This window comes from Lipotes vexillifer, unplaced genomic scaffold (genome assembly GCF_000442215.2).
Source record: "Lipotes vexillifer unplaced genomic scaffold, Lipotes_vexillifer_v1.1 scaffold240, whole genome shotgun sequence".
NCBI classification, from domain to species: domain Eukaryota; kingdom Metazoa; phylum Chordata; class Mammalia; order Artiodactyla; family Lipotidae; genus Lipotes; species Lipotes vexillifer.
The window spans coordinates 8680053-8694023 of NW_006797481.1; the positions used below are offsets into that span (position 1 = coordinate 8680053).

The 13971-nt window shown below is 37.1% G+C and overlaps 1 protein-coding gene across 1 annotated transcript; it reads left to right on the forward strand.

Annotated features, from left to right (window-relative positions):
- The first annotated feature begins 5468 nt into the window (after window positions 1–5468).
- ZDHHC6 (zDHHC palmitoyltransferase 6) lies at window positions 5469–13764 on the forward strand. Its single transcript, XM_007469625.1, has 6 exons — window positions 5469–5527; window positions 9455–9622; window positions 11120–11161; window positions 11859–12004; window positions 12096–12142; window positions 13158–13764. The coding sequence occupies exons 1-6, from the start codon at window positions 5474–5476 to the stop codon at window positions 13259–13261; spliced, it is 561 nt and encodes a 186-aa protein (XP_007469687.1). The 5' UTR covers window positions 5469–5473; the 3' UTR covers window positions 13262–13764.
- The last annotated feature ends 207 nt before the right edge of the window (window positions 13765–13971 follow it).

The following is a 13971-nucleotide window of genomic DNA, read 5'->3' on the forward strand; positions in this document are numbered from 1 at the left end:
TCTGTGTTGTGGTATTGGCCCTTACATACCACTGGAGGAAGCATGAACTTCATCATGTTGATAAATTGGACTGTCATGATTCTTTATAATTACTTCAATGCCATGTTTGTTGGTCCTGGCTTCGTCCCTCTGGGGTGGACACCGGTAAGAAAAAGATTCCTTAAGGTGGTGAACCCTCATGATAATCATATATTTAGTTTTTGCCTTATCTGCCAACCAATAAGATCAAACACAGCCTGCTCTTTGCTTTGGTAGAGACTACGTGTATTATTCTAATCACCGATCATTTAGAGCTCAAAGAATTTATTTTATACTGGTTTGAAAGTATGGATCTAAATTAGTATTTCCCAAAGCAATTTCATTAAATACTTCTGCATTAAAAAAAAAAAAAATGGAGGGGTGGTGATGAGTGGATAAGTTTCTAGGAAACACTGCATATCATTCACCTCATAATTCTACAGTGTGGTTTGGCTCTAGGATCTTTTTTCATGTAACATATTAACATCCCTTATAACTGAGAAAAACTCTTTAGAAACTACTGTTTTAAACCATTAAAGTATTCAGAAATAACAGACAGCCTGGTAATAACAAGTCACACCTTATGAATAAATACTGTGGTTTGATTTTCTTTTATGGGAGATGGGGAAAGGATGGAATTTGAATTTTAACTTGCATTTCCACCCATTATATATATATATATATATATATATTTTTTTTTTTTTTCCTTGCGTTATGCGGGCCTCTCACTGTCGTGGCCTCTCCCATTTGCGGAGCACAGGCTCCAGACGCGCAGGCCCAGCGGCCATGGCTCACGGGCCCAGCCGCTCCGTGGCACGCGGGATCCTCCCGAAACGGGGCACGAACCCGCGTCTCCTGCATCGGCAGGCGGACCCTCAAGCACTGCGCCACCAGGGAAGCCCTCCACCCATTATATTTGAGTTAAAATATTTTTAAATAGTGAATTTCTGGTAACAGCAATATCACTTTTCCAATTACCCAGAAGTTTATGTTTTGTTTCTATTTTGCTGCCAAGGAAAATTCTCAGGATAGCATGTACCTCCAATATTGTAAAGTCTGCCAAGCATACAAGGCACCACGGTCACATCATTGCAGAAAGTGTAACAGGTACTGTCTGTCTTTGCTATTTATTGGGGGTTGATCAACTTGATTACTGGGGGGTTTTTTTGGTTTTTTTTTTGTTTTTTGCGGTACGCGGGCCTCTCACCACTGTGGCCTCTCCCGTTGCGGGGCACAGGCTCCGGACGCGCAGGCTCGGTGGCCATGGCTCAGGGCCCAGCCGCTCCGTAGCATGTGGGATCCTCCCGGACCGGGGCACGAACCCGTGTCCCCTGCATTGGCAGGCGGACTCTCAACCACTGCGCCACCAGGGAAGCCCCTGATTAGTGGTCTTTCGTTGTTATTCTTTCTACCACATCAATCCTAGTTTTATTTTCTGCAAGGTGGCTACTTTATAAATAATGTCAAAATAATTAAGTGTCATAATCTTCATTTTACTTTTAAATTGTCAATTCTGATAAGTATTACTCTTTTTTGTTATAAGTGAAAAGATTTTTCTAGAAAAGTACAGGTTTACTTTGCTTCTTGCCTTGCCAAGAGCAGGGTAAAAAGTTATACCTTTAGGTTGTTTTCGTAAATCAGGATTAATTCTCGACTGTCATCTTGACTAGCCTTAGAGTTGTTCTGAGTCTAAATTATAAATGAGACCTGCTTTTTCCATTATTTAGTTGACTAACATTTACACTTTATACAGATCTAATAAATGAATCCAGGTGCCTATTATCACAGGTGTTTTATATACAAAACTTAATTGGAAGAAAACAGAATCACTATGGAAAATGTGAATTAAGCTAGAACCTTTTTTAATGAACACCTATGTCCAGTGATAAATAAGAAATTTATGATGAGAATGCTGAGGTTTAGGGGGACCATTGGAGGGGCAAATAAAGTTTAGTTTGAGGCAAGAAAATTTTCTTCTAGCAGCCTCAAGGAAGGGAAACAGAGTAAGACTTTGCTTATTAAACCACATCTTATATCCCGGAGTTAGCTTGCTTAGCTTAGAGACTCCACATCTAAAGAATATGAGCAGGAAGGAAGGAAGTTACAAGCGTCTGCTAGGCCCCATCAACCCCAGTGGAGATTTATAAGTAATTTTGTTCAGTCTCTGTTGTTTTCCACTTCAGTCACTGCATATCAGAGCTAGAGGAAAACCAGGAACTATGCTCATTTCTTTATAATGAACCTCTCAGCGGGCCTCCAGACTTCTTTAAACAAAGTCACTTGTAGCAGACATCTTTTCCTCAGATGCTGTTACAAAGCCTGCCCTTTCTTGTGTTGTTTAAAATTTAAAAGAAGTTACTGTTTAAAAACTCATAAAGATTTTTCTTTGTGTTCCATGAAGTATAATTCCTCTGTGACCATGCGTGGACATGCTAGATTCCAATGTGCTTGATCTTTTGAAGACCAAAGTTATTTAAAGTAGACAGGATTTTCTGCCTCATGTTTTATGTAAATTTTTCTTGTTAGGTGTGTGATGAAGATGGACCATCACTGTCCTTGGATCAACAACTGCTGTGGTTATCAAAATCATGCTTCGTTCACACTGTTTCTCCTTTTAGCACCACTGGGTTGTATTCATGCTGCCTTTATTTTTGTTATGACAATGTATACACAGCTTTATAATCGGGTCAGAAAATGTTATAAAATCAAGCCAGCTTAAATAGTAGTTATTAATATTATTTAAGAAGTTCCTTTTGGAAATATGCTTTCTACAATTTAGGTGGGGAAATAGAACTTTGTTTTATAATCCTCAATAAGGATTCCTTTCAAAAAAGCAGTAAAACAGTTTTTAAGATGAGGAAAGATTATTTTGTTCTGGAAACTCACCTTATATGCTCTAGTTGAAGTTGACAATTATTTTAGTACTATGTATAACTTACTGGACTTCAAACTTGGTAGCTGTGGTAAAGAATAGTTAGAGGAAAAGGCAGAAGAGGGAGAAAAAGGCAATACTAGTGCTTTCTGTTTCCATTCGATCCTGTGGCCAGTTGTAGTTCTTTTGTTCATTTCTAAATCCAGTGTCCTGGAATGTGGCTCACGGAGCAGGTGCACGTTCTAAGATGTGGTGCAACTGATTGAGTTGACTTATGGGCAAGTAGTCATGAGATAAAGTTCAGTCGTCACAAATTGAGGCCCCTGAAGAGGACTGGAGGGTCAACGAGGGAAACAGGCCTGGTGGGATGTGGTAAACTGGAAAACACAGACCCTTCACACAGGGAACAGCCCATATTTGACTTCAGCCAGTTCTTGATGTTTGGAAATCCAGCCTGGTGATGTCAGATCATCCGGTTTTTCAAGAAAAATCTGAAAATCTGGACTTTTTATGTGAAATCTGATTTCTAAATCACTCAATGTTGGTACCTAACTGAATATTTTAAAACATTTTGTAGGCCAGGCAGTACACATCAGCAGGCCATACTTGGCCTACATTTTGCTAGTTTTTAAACCTTTTGTTGTGGAACACGAGGGAAGAAACCACTGAATCCTAGGCTATGTTTGTCGCTGTGGAAATCACTGTAAATAGAGGAAAACAAGGAGAGGATGGGAGGCGCAGTTACAGCTTAGATTGGTGTTGTTCACACATAGTAATGTTTGTGCGGTCTACCTAACACTTTCTGAGGGAACAATAACAAACAAACAAAAAACGTTTTAGAATACTGTAGAATGATATTGTGCATATCAGTATGAGTTCAAACCACAGTATTGATTAGAAACAGCTCTGTTTGCTTTGGCCACAGTGTCAAGTTGTCATTTGTTGATCGTAAGTTCCTCTGTTACCTCTAGCTAAAGTTGTCAAGTTGTTGGGGCCACTTGTAAAGAGAAAGAGATAAAGCTTCCATTTAAGTATGCAGTGTGAAATGGAGATTATTGTTACTTATTCCATCTAGGTGATTAATTTAATCTTCTACTAGTCAGATAATTTTGAAGTGACTTTGCCAGAATTTCTAGGTTATTGATTTAATTTTAAAAATACTAACTTAGAGTTATATAGCATTTTATACTTGAGAAAGCTCTTCTCACCGTCTCTTGATCTTCACATCAACCCCAAAAGAGGTCAAAGAGGAGTATTATTTTCCCTTCCTTACAGATGAGTAATTAAGTCACAGGAAGGTTAAGTGACATAGCCAAGATCATCCATTCATGTATTCAGTAAACATATATTCATTAAACATAATTGTTGTTATTTTATAGTAGCATATATTAAATCAAAATCATAATAACATAGCTAACATTTATTGAGTGCTGTTTTAGGCTTTTTATATGTGTCAGCTCATTTAATCTCCATAACAACCCTGTAATATAGGTGCTATTTAATGTCTACTCTGTGATGAATCACTTTGCTAATTACTGAGGCTACAAGAATGAAAATGAAGGGTTCCTGCCATTAGGGAACTCACAATGAGTGGTGAAGAGTTAACTAATACAGGGTCATGTGTATAGCATAGATTTATGTACAGAGTGCAGTGAGAACACAGAGAAGGAGGATGTGGCCCTGAACGGATCAAAAAATAGTTCTTATGACTCATTTCATTCGCTTAATTAGTTTATTCATTCATTGAAGGCCCATTGTGGACCAGGTATTGTGCTAGGCCCTTGGAATATGATAAGGACTCCCAGTCCAGGGTTGTTCTTACTGTGTCACACTGTCTCCATGAAGGCACATCGAGACTTCAAAGAATTGCAGGACGTATAGAATTAGAAACACTGGGCTTGAGGGCCCTGATGCATCACCCAACCCTTTTTGAGCTCTTGGTTTTAAAATAACCTGGTTTTGGTTTTATTCACATTTTCTACTAGCCTGGGATCAAATTCCTTGAAAAGTTTTCCCCAATCCCTATAATTAAGAATCATATTAGAAATAAACTAAAATCCTGTGGTGTAAAAACCTACATAAATGGAATTGTCATAGCTAGGAAAATCAAAAAATAGAATCAAGACTGAAAATACTCAGTTTTTACGGCAAGCAAAATATCTAGGTTGACTGAAATGAGTCACTGTTACTTGTAATAAATAGATTAATCATGCATTTAAGATTAAAAATAGTGGTAAAAGATTTTAATAGCATAATACATCTATATAATACTGATTGAATGGATTATATCAATATTTTATTAGTACTCTGAAAAACCTATTCAGAAGATAGTACATAAAACATGATTTTTTATTTAAACAGTAGATTCAGATTTGACTGTGGATCAATGTAGTCATTCATGTGAAGATGTATAGTGGTTAAGAGTCAGATGGACCACATTCTGTTACTTAATCTCTGTTATCCTGATATCTTCATCTATGGAGTGGAACAATAAAAACTACCTCGTAGGGTTAGTGTAAAGATGATAATCTTAAATGAACCAGTCACATTATGAAATTTTACTATTTATCATTTGATTTCCAGATGAAAATAATTCTCAGAAACAAAACTTCTATTGAATCATGGATTGAAGAGAAGGTAAATTTTATAATTGTTTCCTCAATATCGATAAAGTACTGATTAACTAATAGACCAGATTAACTAATGCCCCAAAATGAAAACTTGGCTACCAAATGGCTTCCTTACGTCATTTGCATGCCATGTAAAAGGCGATCATGGGAACCATTTGATTTATTCCTGGTTTAATATGACTCCCACAGAGCTCTCTCACACACTGAGTTGTTGAAGAGGCCTAAGCCACACATGAAACCATTTTGGCTCCTCTCAGACTAGAGGAGAAGGGAACCCATTGGGAAGGGAACTTCTCTCCTACCAAGGTGCCATCACATAGGCTTTAGACATCAGATAGGGCTTATAACATTTAGTTTATTACAAACCTCACAACCTCCAGTACATACTTCACGCTGTCCATTGTGATTCTGATATAAAAAGTACATCTGACTACCCCACTCCCTATTTAAAACTTCTCAGAGCCTCACTATCACTGTAGCAGGGGTTGTAAACCCAAATGCACTAGGGCCCAGGCAGATAACCTAGATGCGGGGAGCCAGTCTGTTGGCCAGAACTGCCCGGCAGACAAAGCTGATTGGTGCCACAGGGAAATCCTCACCCAGTATTGTGAGATCGTATTTTTTTTTTTTTCCAAGAAAAGTCAGAGATCTGGATTTCTGTGTTACCTCCTTTCTATTTTTAAGCATTGGCAAGCAATTCAAATTAAAAACAAATCAAAAGCCTTTGTGGGACAAATAAAACACCTATAGGACATATTTAGCCCCCCGGCAGCCAGCTGGTGAGCTTTCATTTACAGCAGCTGTTCTCAAACTTTTTGGTCTCAGGACCTTTTACATTCTCAAAAATTGTTAAGGACACTAAAGAGCTTTTGTTAATGTGTATTATATCTATTGACATTTGCCATATTTTCTAACTGAGAAAATCTTTGAATATTATTTCATTTTAAAATAACAATAAATCCATTATATGTTAATAATAATAACATGTTTTTTGGGAAAAATAATTAAATTTTCCAAAATAAAATAGGAAGTGGTATTTTTTTTTTGGTATAAATCTCTAATATCTGACTTAACAGAAGACAGTTGGATTCTCACATCTACTTCTGCATTCAATCTGTTGAGATATGTTGCTTTGATTGAAGGATATGAAGAAAATTCAGCCTCAGATAAGTAGGTAGAAAAGGGTGGAGTATTTTAACATGTCTTTTAGATAATAGTGGATATTCCTTGATAATACATTAAAGCTTGACAAGTGCTAGTTCTTGAGAGGTTAGTTGCATGTGAGATCTGAAACTACATCAGTAAACTTTCTGTATTCTTTTGTATTTAAATCCATCAATCTATCTTGCTCTTTGAATGGATCTGGTACCCACATAGGGCATCAGGCATTGGTCATTTGGAAAGTAGTAGTTTACAGCATTACACAGATTTTTAAAATGTTGACACATTTCATTATACAATAGCTAAAAGCCGCATTCATTCATATCACTACCAATTTTATGGGGAAAATCTTTAAATATTGGAAAGCTGTCAAGCTCATAGTGGTGGCTATAAATTTTCCAAATTCCAATTTTCACTTGAAAGCCTTATTTTTTCCACCAGCAACAAATACTCGGTTGTTTATATGAAGTAACAGCCTGACTTTGTTCATTTTCGAGAAGACGTCCACTAAATACTGAGGTCTGAATAACCTTGGTTTTTCTGTTACATTACTCATATTTTCATGTAAAAATAGCATTACATGAAAAAAGCTGGCTACACAGCTTTTGTTAGCTGACAACTCAACAAGTGTTTTTCTTGAGATAAGCACTTTGGCAAGCTTTATGTGTACTTTCCATTTTGTCACACAGAATATTAAAAAGACATCTACTTTTAAAAAAAAAGACATCTACTAGAGGGCTGAGATTTAATAAAAATAATTTTTATTTCTTCATCAAGAAATTTTTATGTAAAACTGGGCTTTTTGTTGGTTTGGTTTTGTCTGAATTACGAGTGTGTAGCAGTGAAGAATATAACACCTATTAATACAGTTTCGTGCCACTGTCTTGGTTCCTGCTTAAGGTGCCAGCAGTTTTACCCACCGTTGCAAATGTCAACACCATGAAGAAGGCAAATAACATCTTGGTATTATTATGAAAGTTGTCTGACTTTGTTGAACTCCAAGAAAAGGTCTTGGGGACTCAAGGAGGTATGCAAAGCATACGTTGACAACCACTGATGTACGGGTTTAAGTCCAAGCTCCTTAGCTTATGCGTAATATCAATAAAACCTTTTATATCTTGCTCTTACCTGCTTCTCCAGCTTCATTTCCACCCCTCCCACCCCATTCACACTCAATACCAGCTAATACCAAATAGTTTGCACATCTTATGCTTCTGTATCTTTCCACATGTTGTTCCCTCTGCCTAGAATATTCTTTCTCATTTTTTGCCTAATTTCTTGTCCCTCAACACTTAATTTAGCTGTCACTTCCTCCAAGGAACCTTCCTTGACTTTCCCTAGACTAGGTTAAGTACTTCTGTACCGTTTTCCTGTAGCACTTACTGCACATCTCTGTCACCTTTTAACACACAATATTGCTGGAATCCCCCATCTTCATTGAGTGCTTCTCTTAAAGACCATGCCTTGGTTATTTTTGTAAGCTACTCTCATCCTTAGCACTTTTTCTTTCTTAATATTCTAGATCTCTGTTCTCTGAGGCTCTTAATTCATTTTGAAGACTCTGAAGCTTTTGCTTATAAAAAGGGAAAAGAAATTACCCTTTACTGTCTGGGTGGGGACGGACTTACATGTTGTCATGTTACAGCTTGACAATTCTTTTCATTAACATCAACATCACTTTATAAGTAACTGCAAAAGCTTTTCCCTAAAATACTATCCCCTGATAATATTTCAAGGTATCATCTCTAGTTAGCATAATATGTTGACATTAGATTAACAGTGTTTTTTTGCTAATGACCAAAGCTCTTTATAAAGTGCCATGCTAAATCTAGAAGTTATTTTAAAACTGGCACTCCGTTGCTCAGTAAAAATCAAATAAGTGATTGTATTGATATTAAGTTAAAATGTATCAAAATTACAGATTTTATTACACTGGAAGTATCAACTGGATTTGTACACTTATTGTAGGAATAAATGGTGTATCTTTATACCACTAGGTGTCAGTGGAAATTCAGAAATTCTAAGAAATTTCTATCAGAAATTCTAAGCCAGTTTGTCCCTTTAAGTAAAAGCTAACAATTTAAATGCCTAGAATATAATTTATGAAACCTGAATATTTATATATATATGCATAAGATGTACATATAAATGCCTACATAAATAAGTGTATAGACATATGTAATGGTATATAAAACTGAAAGATCTCTTAGACATACCTGCTAGCTTTTAAAAAAAATAATTTTCATAGAATGATGACTCCCCCGTCACACCTTCCTGGCCACTCACACAGGTGTTGCTGCCACCCAGGATGCAGCCATTGCATTCTAGTGCACCCCACCTAACAGTTCTTTCCATCCTGAATAAACCCTTGTTTTCTCTTAAACGTCCTTATCAGTATGTCTTCTTTACACCTGGATTCCTTTGTTCTGCTGAACAAGCAAGAACATTGAGGACTTTTTCTATATGGAATAAAGTTACTAACTCCTTTAATAAACGTTTTTGAATGCTTAAATTTGGTCTTATTTAGGCGTATTCCTGAGTAACTCCTGTCAGACATTTTCTGGATGGTCTCATACAAGGTTGGTATTGTGTGTCAAGTTCTTCCTATATTGTGATAAGTGTGTTTATTTCTCCTGCGTACTCTAACGTTACAACAAGGAGGAAGCATTTTTAGGAATGATACAAATTTGAGGAATAAATGTTCTCAATAGTATATTACTAAAAGCCATCTAAGACAGATGTATCTGCCATCTTACATCTTTGTTACCCACAGGCTAAAGATCGAATTCAATATTATCAACTAGATGAAGTCTTTGTTTTTCCTTATGATATGGGAAGTAGATGGAAGAACTTTAAACAGGTTTTTACGTGGTCAGGGGTCCCCAAAGGCGATGGACTGGATTGGCCAATAAGAGAAGGCTGTCACCAGTACAGCTTAACAGTGAGTACTTTTGTTCAGACAGTCTTGCCTTTTTGCCTCACCTTCTTCCCCTTAACTTCTCCTTAACTCCAAGGGCGTTTTATAGTAAAATAAGTAATAAGAATTTTTTCAGTATGTCAAATGAATCTACATTAATTCTGAAGCACTCCTTGTATCATGTCCCTCCTTCTATTTAAATCTTTCCTTATCTCTCCATACCTGTGAGATAAAGTCCTGATTCCTTAACTTAGTTTTGTAAAATCTGGCCAAAAGCTACCTTTCACCTACATCCTAGCAGGAATCATCCTTTCCAATCAGCCTAGTCTACTCAGTGAATTCCTGGTACATTCCTGACACCTAACTCCTCCCCACTTTAAACATTTTTACGTGGTCAGGGGTCCCCAAAGGCGATGGACTGGATTGGCCAATAAGAGAAGGGTGTCACCAGTACAGCTTAACAGTGAGTACTTTTGTTCAGACAGTCTTGCCTTTTTGCCTCACCTTCTTCCCCTTAACTTCTCCTTAACTCCAAGGGCGTTTTATAGTAAAATAAGTAATAAGAATTTTTTCAGTATGTCAAATGAATCTACATTAATTCTGAAGCACTCCTTGTATCATGTCCCTCCTTCTATTTAAATCTTTCCTTATCTCTCCATACCTGTGAGATAAAGTCCTGATTCCTTAACTTAGTTTTGTAAAATCTGGCCAAAAGCTACCTTTCACCTACATCCTAGCAGGAATCATCCTTTCCAATCAGCCTAGTCTACTCAGTGAATTCCTGGTACATTCCTGACACCTAACTCCTCCCCGACACTGTTTTTTCTATGTCATATGAGCTCCTGTTTATCAGAAATTATTCAGACCAGTTCCAGTGCCCTCTCTTCCATAAAGACTTACCTCCCCACTCTAGACTCAGCTGGATTTGGCACTTAATCATATACTGATGCATATTAGCACATGAAGTCTCATTTTTATTTAATTCTTGTATCTTATGTCTTTAACTTGGCAAGATCCTAGGCAGAGGTTATTTCCCTTACTATATCTAGTGTAGTAACATTTAATAGACTTGCTGAATAAGTGGAGAAAAGGAGTTGAAATGGTGAATTTTAATCAAGACTCATTGTTGGTGAATTTTGCAATCTGTTTGCCCTCTCTAAAGAATCAGTGAGTCTCTGTATCCTCTTCACCTCAGGGACGAGCCCGGAAGCCCCCTGAGGGCAGAGAGCACATCTCCCTGATTCCTGGGCCACAGGGAGTGCTCTGTGAATAAAGACATTGGAGAGGGAACACTGAGGAGGCCCCACTTCAGTACCAGTTTTTAGTCATAGGGCCTTCTTTCCATGCTAAAAAAAAGAAAGAAAGAAGGGGAAAAAAAGGCGGCCTTTAAATTGTCAGCAGTTTGAAAGGTTGGAAAATTGGGAGTTTGTCATGTCACTGTGCTATAGTAAATGAGGAAAGCCTGTTTTTAAACATTGAGATAAGAGACTTCATTTTTTTTTTTTTATATCTTCCAAACAGATAGAACAGTTGAAACAAAAAGCAGATAAAAGAGTCAGAAGTGTAAGTAATTCTTTTGCAATGATACTAATTTCTTTTTCTTTTGTCAGGCTCTGTACTTCTGTGTAGCTTTTAAAATTGCCTTTGAGTAAAAACCAACTGTTAGCTTTTATTAAATGATATTTCTTAATACATTTGTTGAAATTTAATGCATATTACTTTTGTTTTCATTTAAATAGTTTGGACTGGAGGTTTGGAGGGAATTTAGTCAATTTATATTGTCAAAAGATAATTATCCTCAATATAGTTCCCTAGTGTGAAACTTGTCCTTACAGTGATGCTGAATAAGTCAATGGCCACTAGCTACATGTGGCTATTTAAATTTAAATTAATTTAAATAAAATTAAAATTTAAGTCCCTTGGTTGCACCAGCCACATTGAAAGTGTTCAGTAGCTACATGTGTCTAGTGGCTATCACACTGGATACCACAAGTATAAAACATTTCTATCACTGCAGAAAGTTCTACTGGACAGCACTGCTTCTAAAATTTCATTCTTAGCCATGTGCTTGAAATGAAGGGTAAGAAAAAGCCTGAGAATTAGAAGCATCAATTAATTACCTTCTATAAAGGGTAGATAGGGAACCAGGAGGGAAAGACTTGCCTGATATTTTGGATCTACCTTTAACAGTTTACATTCAAACTTAAAAGACCTCAGGTATGGGTTAATGTTAATTTGTTCTTCTGCTCACTGATGACAGGTTCAGTATAAAGTAATAGAAGATTATAGTGGAACCTGCTGTCCTTTGAATAGAGGAATCAAAACCTTCTTCACGAGCCCCTGCACTGAAGAGCCTCGGATACGCCTACAGAAAGGGGAGTTCATTTTAGCCACAAGAGGCTTACGGTAAGTGACAGAAAGTAGTGAATTTCTTCTTGGATGACGAAATTGGCATCTAGGCAAAAAAGGTTTAATTTTAATCTTTTAAATATTTCAGATACTGGTTGTATGGAGATAAAGTTCTTGATGATTCCATTAAAGAAGGTATGAAAGTGGAAGGGGGTGTTGAAAGGACAAGACTGCCAGCAGTAACTGCAAATTTTACAAGAATAACTTTTATAAACAGTCACATCACGTGCATTAGGGGAACTAAATAGGAAGGCACATCATTAAGCAACAAAAAGAAGCTCTTTGTATTATTTCTCCATACACTTGTATTTATCGGGTCTTTGCAGTGATTAGCAAACATCACACCTCATACTTAACTATGTGACAGGCACCTGTGGAAATGCTTCCCTTGTGGTATTCAGGTCCCCAACAGCCCTCCGAGGTATTGGTGAGGGAACTGAAACGTGGAGAGGCTAAGCAAGGTGCCCAAGGCCACGCTAAATGCAGATGGAGCCAAGACTCCAGCCCACGCAGTCTGGCTCCAGAGCCTATGACTAAGCTGCCATGCTATACGCACCCCCATTGAATGAATCGTCCTATTAAGTTATGATGAAAACTAATGAATTGAAACTGTGTCTTTGATTTTTTTATTTACTTTTAAGAATTGTTCCTTTTTAAAGTAAAGATTAACCCAGGATGCTCTTTTGAAAACACTGGGTTAATCATAAATTAACCCATGTGACAGCTTAGGCAAGCTTGATATAGAAGTGCACAAGTTAGAGAAAGTCTAAAAGGAAAACTCACAAAGGCTACAGGGAGATAGTCCCCCGGAACAGATGAAGTATGACGGAGCCATCCTCCTTCATGGTCACACACATGTATGTGAACACCAAGTTGCCCCCACTCTACTGGGGCTCTCCTGAGCCGCATCAGCTCCTTCCCCAGATGATGCAATTTGGGAAATATCTGTTTCCTAGCTTGTTAGGAACATTTTTTTTTTAATGTTATTTATTTATTTAACTTTAACCACATATTGTGCTTATAAAAGATGGTGGGGGGTGGTAAAGTCTAACTAAAAGCTTATTAATTGGAAGTAATAGAACTAATGGGTCTCACAAATGTCATTGCAGTATATCTGACTTTTTCATATCAGTTTCATTTTCTCCCTCAGATGTTTCAAGAATAAGAGGATGGTTCCCTAGAAACTGTGTAGAAAAGTGTCCCTGCGATGCTGAAACAGATCAAGCCCCAGAGGGCGAGAAGAAAAATAGATAGCCACTTTTGAAGTAAAATTACTCTAAGTCTGCTCCATTACTTGAAAATTGTACATATTACTAAAGAATTATGCAATGAGCCTACTCTGGTTAAGGTGTTCTTTTCCTCAAAGGTGCCCTAATGCCATGATCTAAATATTTTTATTATCATTTTGAAATGGAGAAGCCATTCTGCGCATACCTTTGAATTCCTGCACCTCGATGCTACCGCTCCCTCTCCCCAAAAGGAAAAACACTTCACCCAAGTAAGTCGATTGCATTTTCTCTAGGATTTTTTTATGCACTGCACACGATGGACCTCACCTGCAGATATAGTTCCCCCTTTGCCAGGAGCATCTGCATGTGATGCTTTTATCCTCTCTCCCCCTCTGCTGAAATTTCTTATGTAATATTCTAGATACTATAGAACTTAATTTGCAGATTCGATGTAAGCTCAGATTTTATTACCTGTCTTTTAATAATGAAGATTTTGTCAAATAAAGACCAATGGATGTTCTGTATAAATCATAGTTTTTATTCAAAGTATCTTTCTTTTTGCTGACGAAAAAGGATTGTCTTAGTTCCTTATGGAAAAACTGCTTTCCTGCCTTATGAAAAATCGACATCTTTAATCATGAGTCTTTAGACATACATATTTGCCTCAAATTACGCAATTAATGGCATATTGAGATCACAGGATTCTAGAAGACTTTTTTTTTTTTTTTTTTTTTG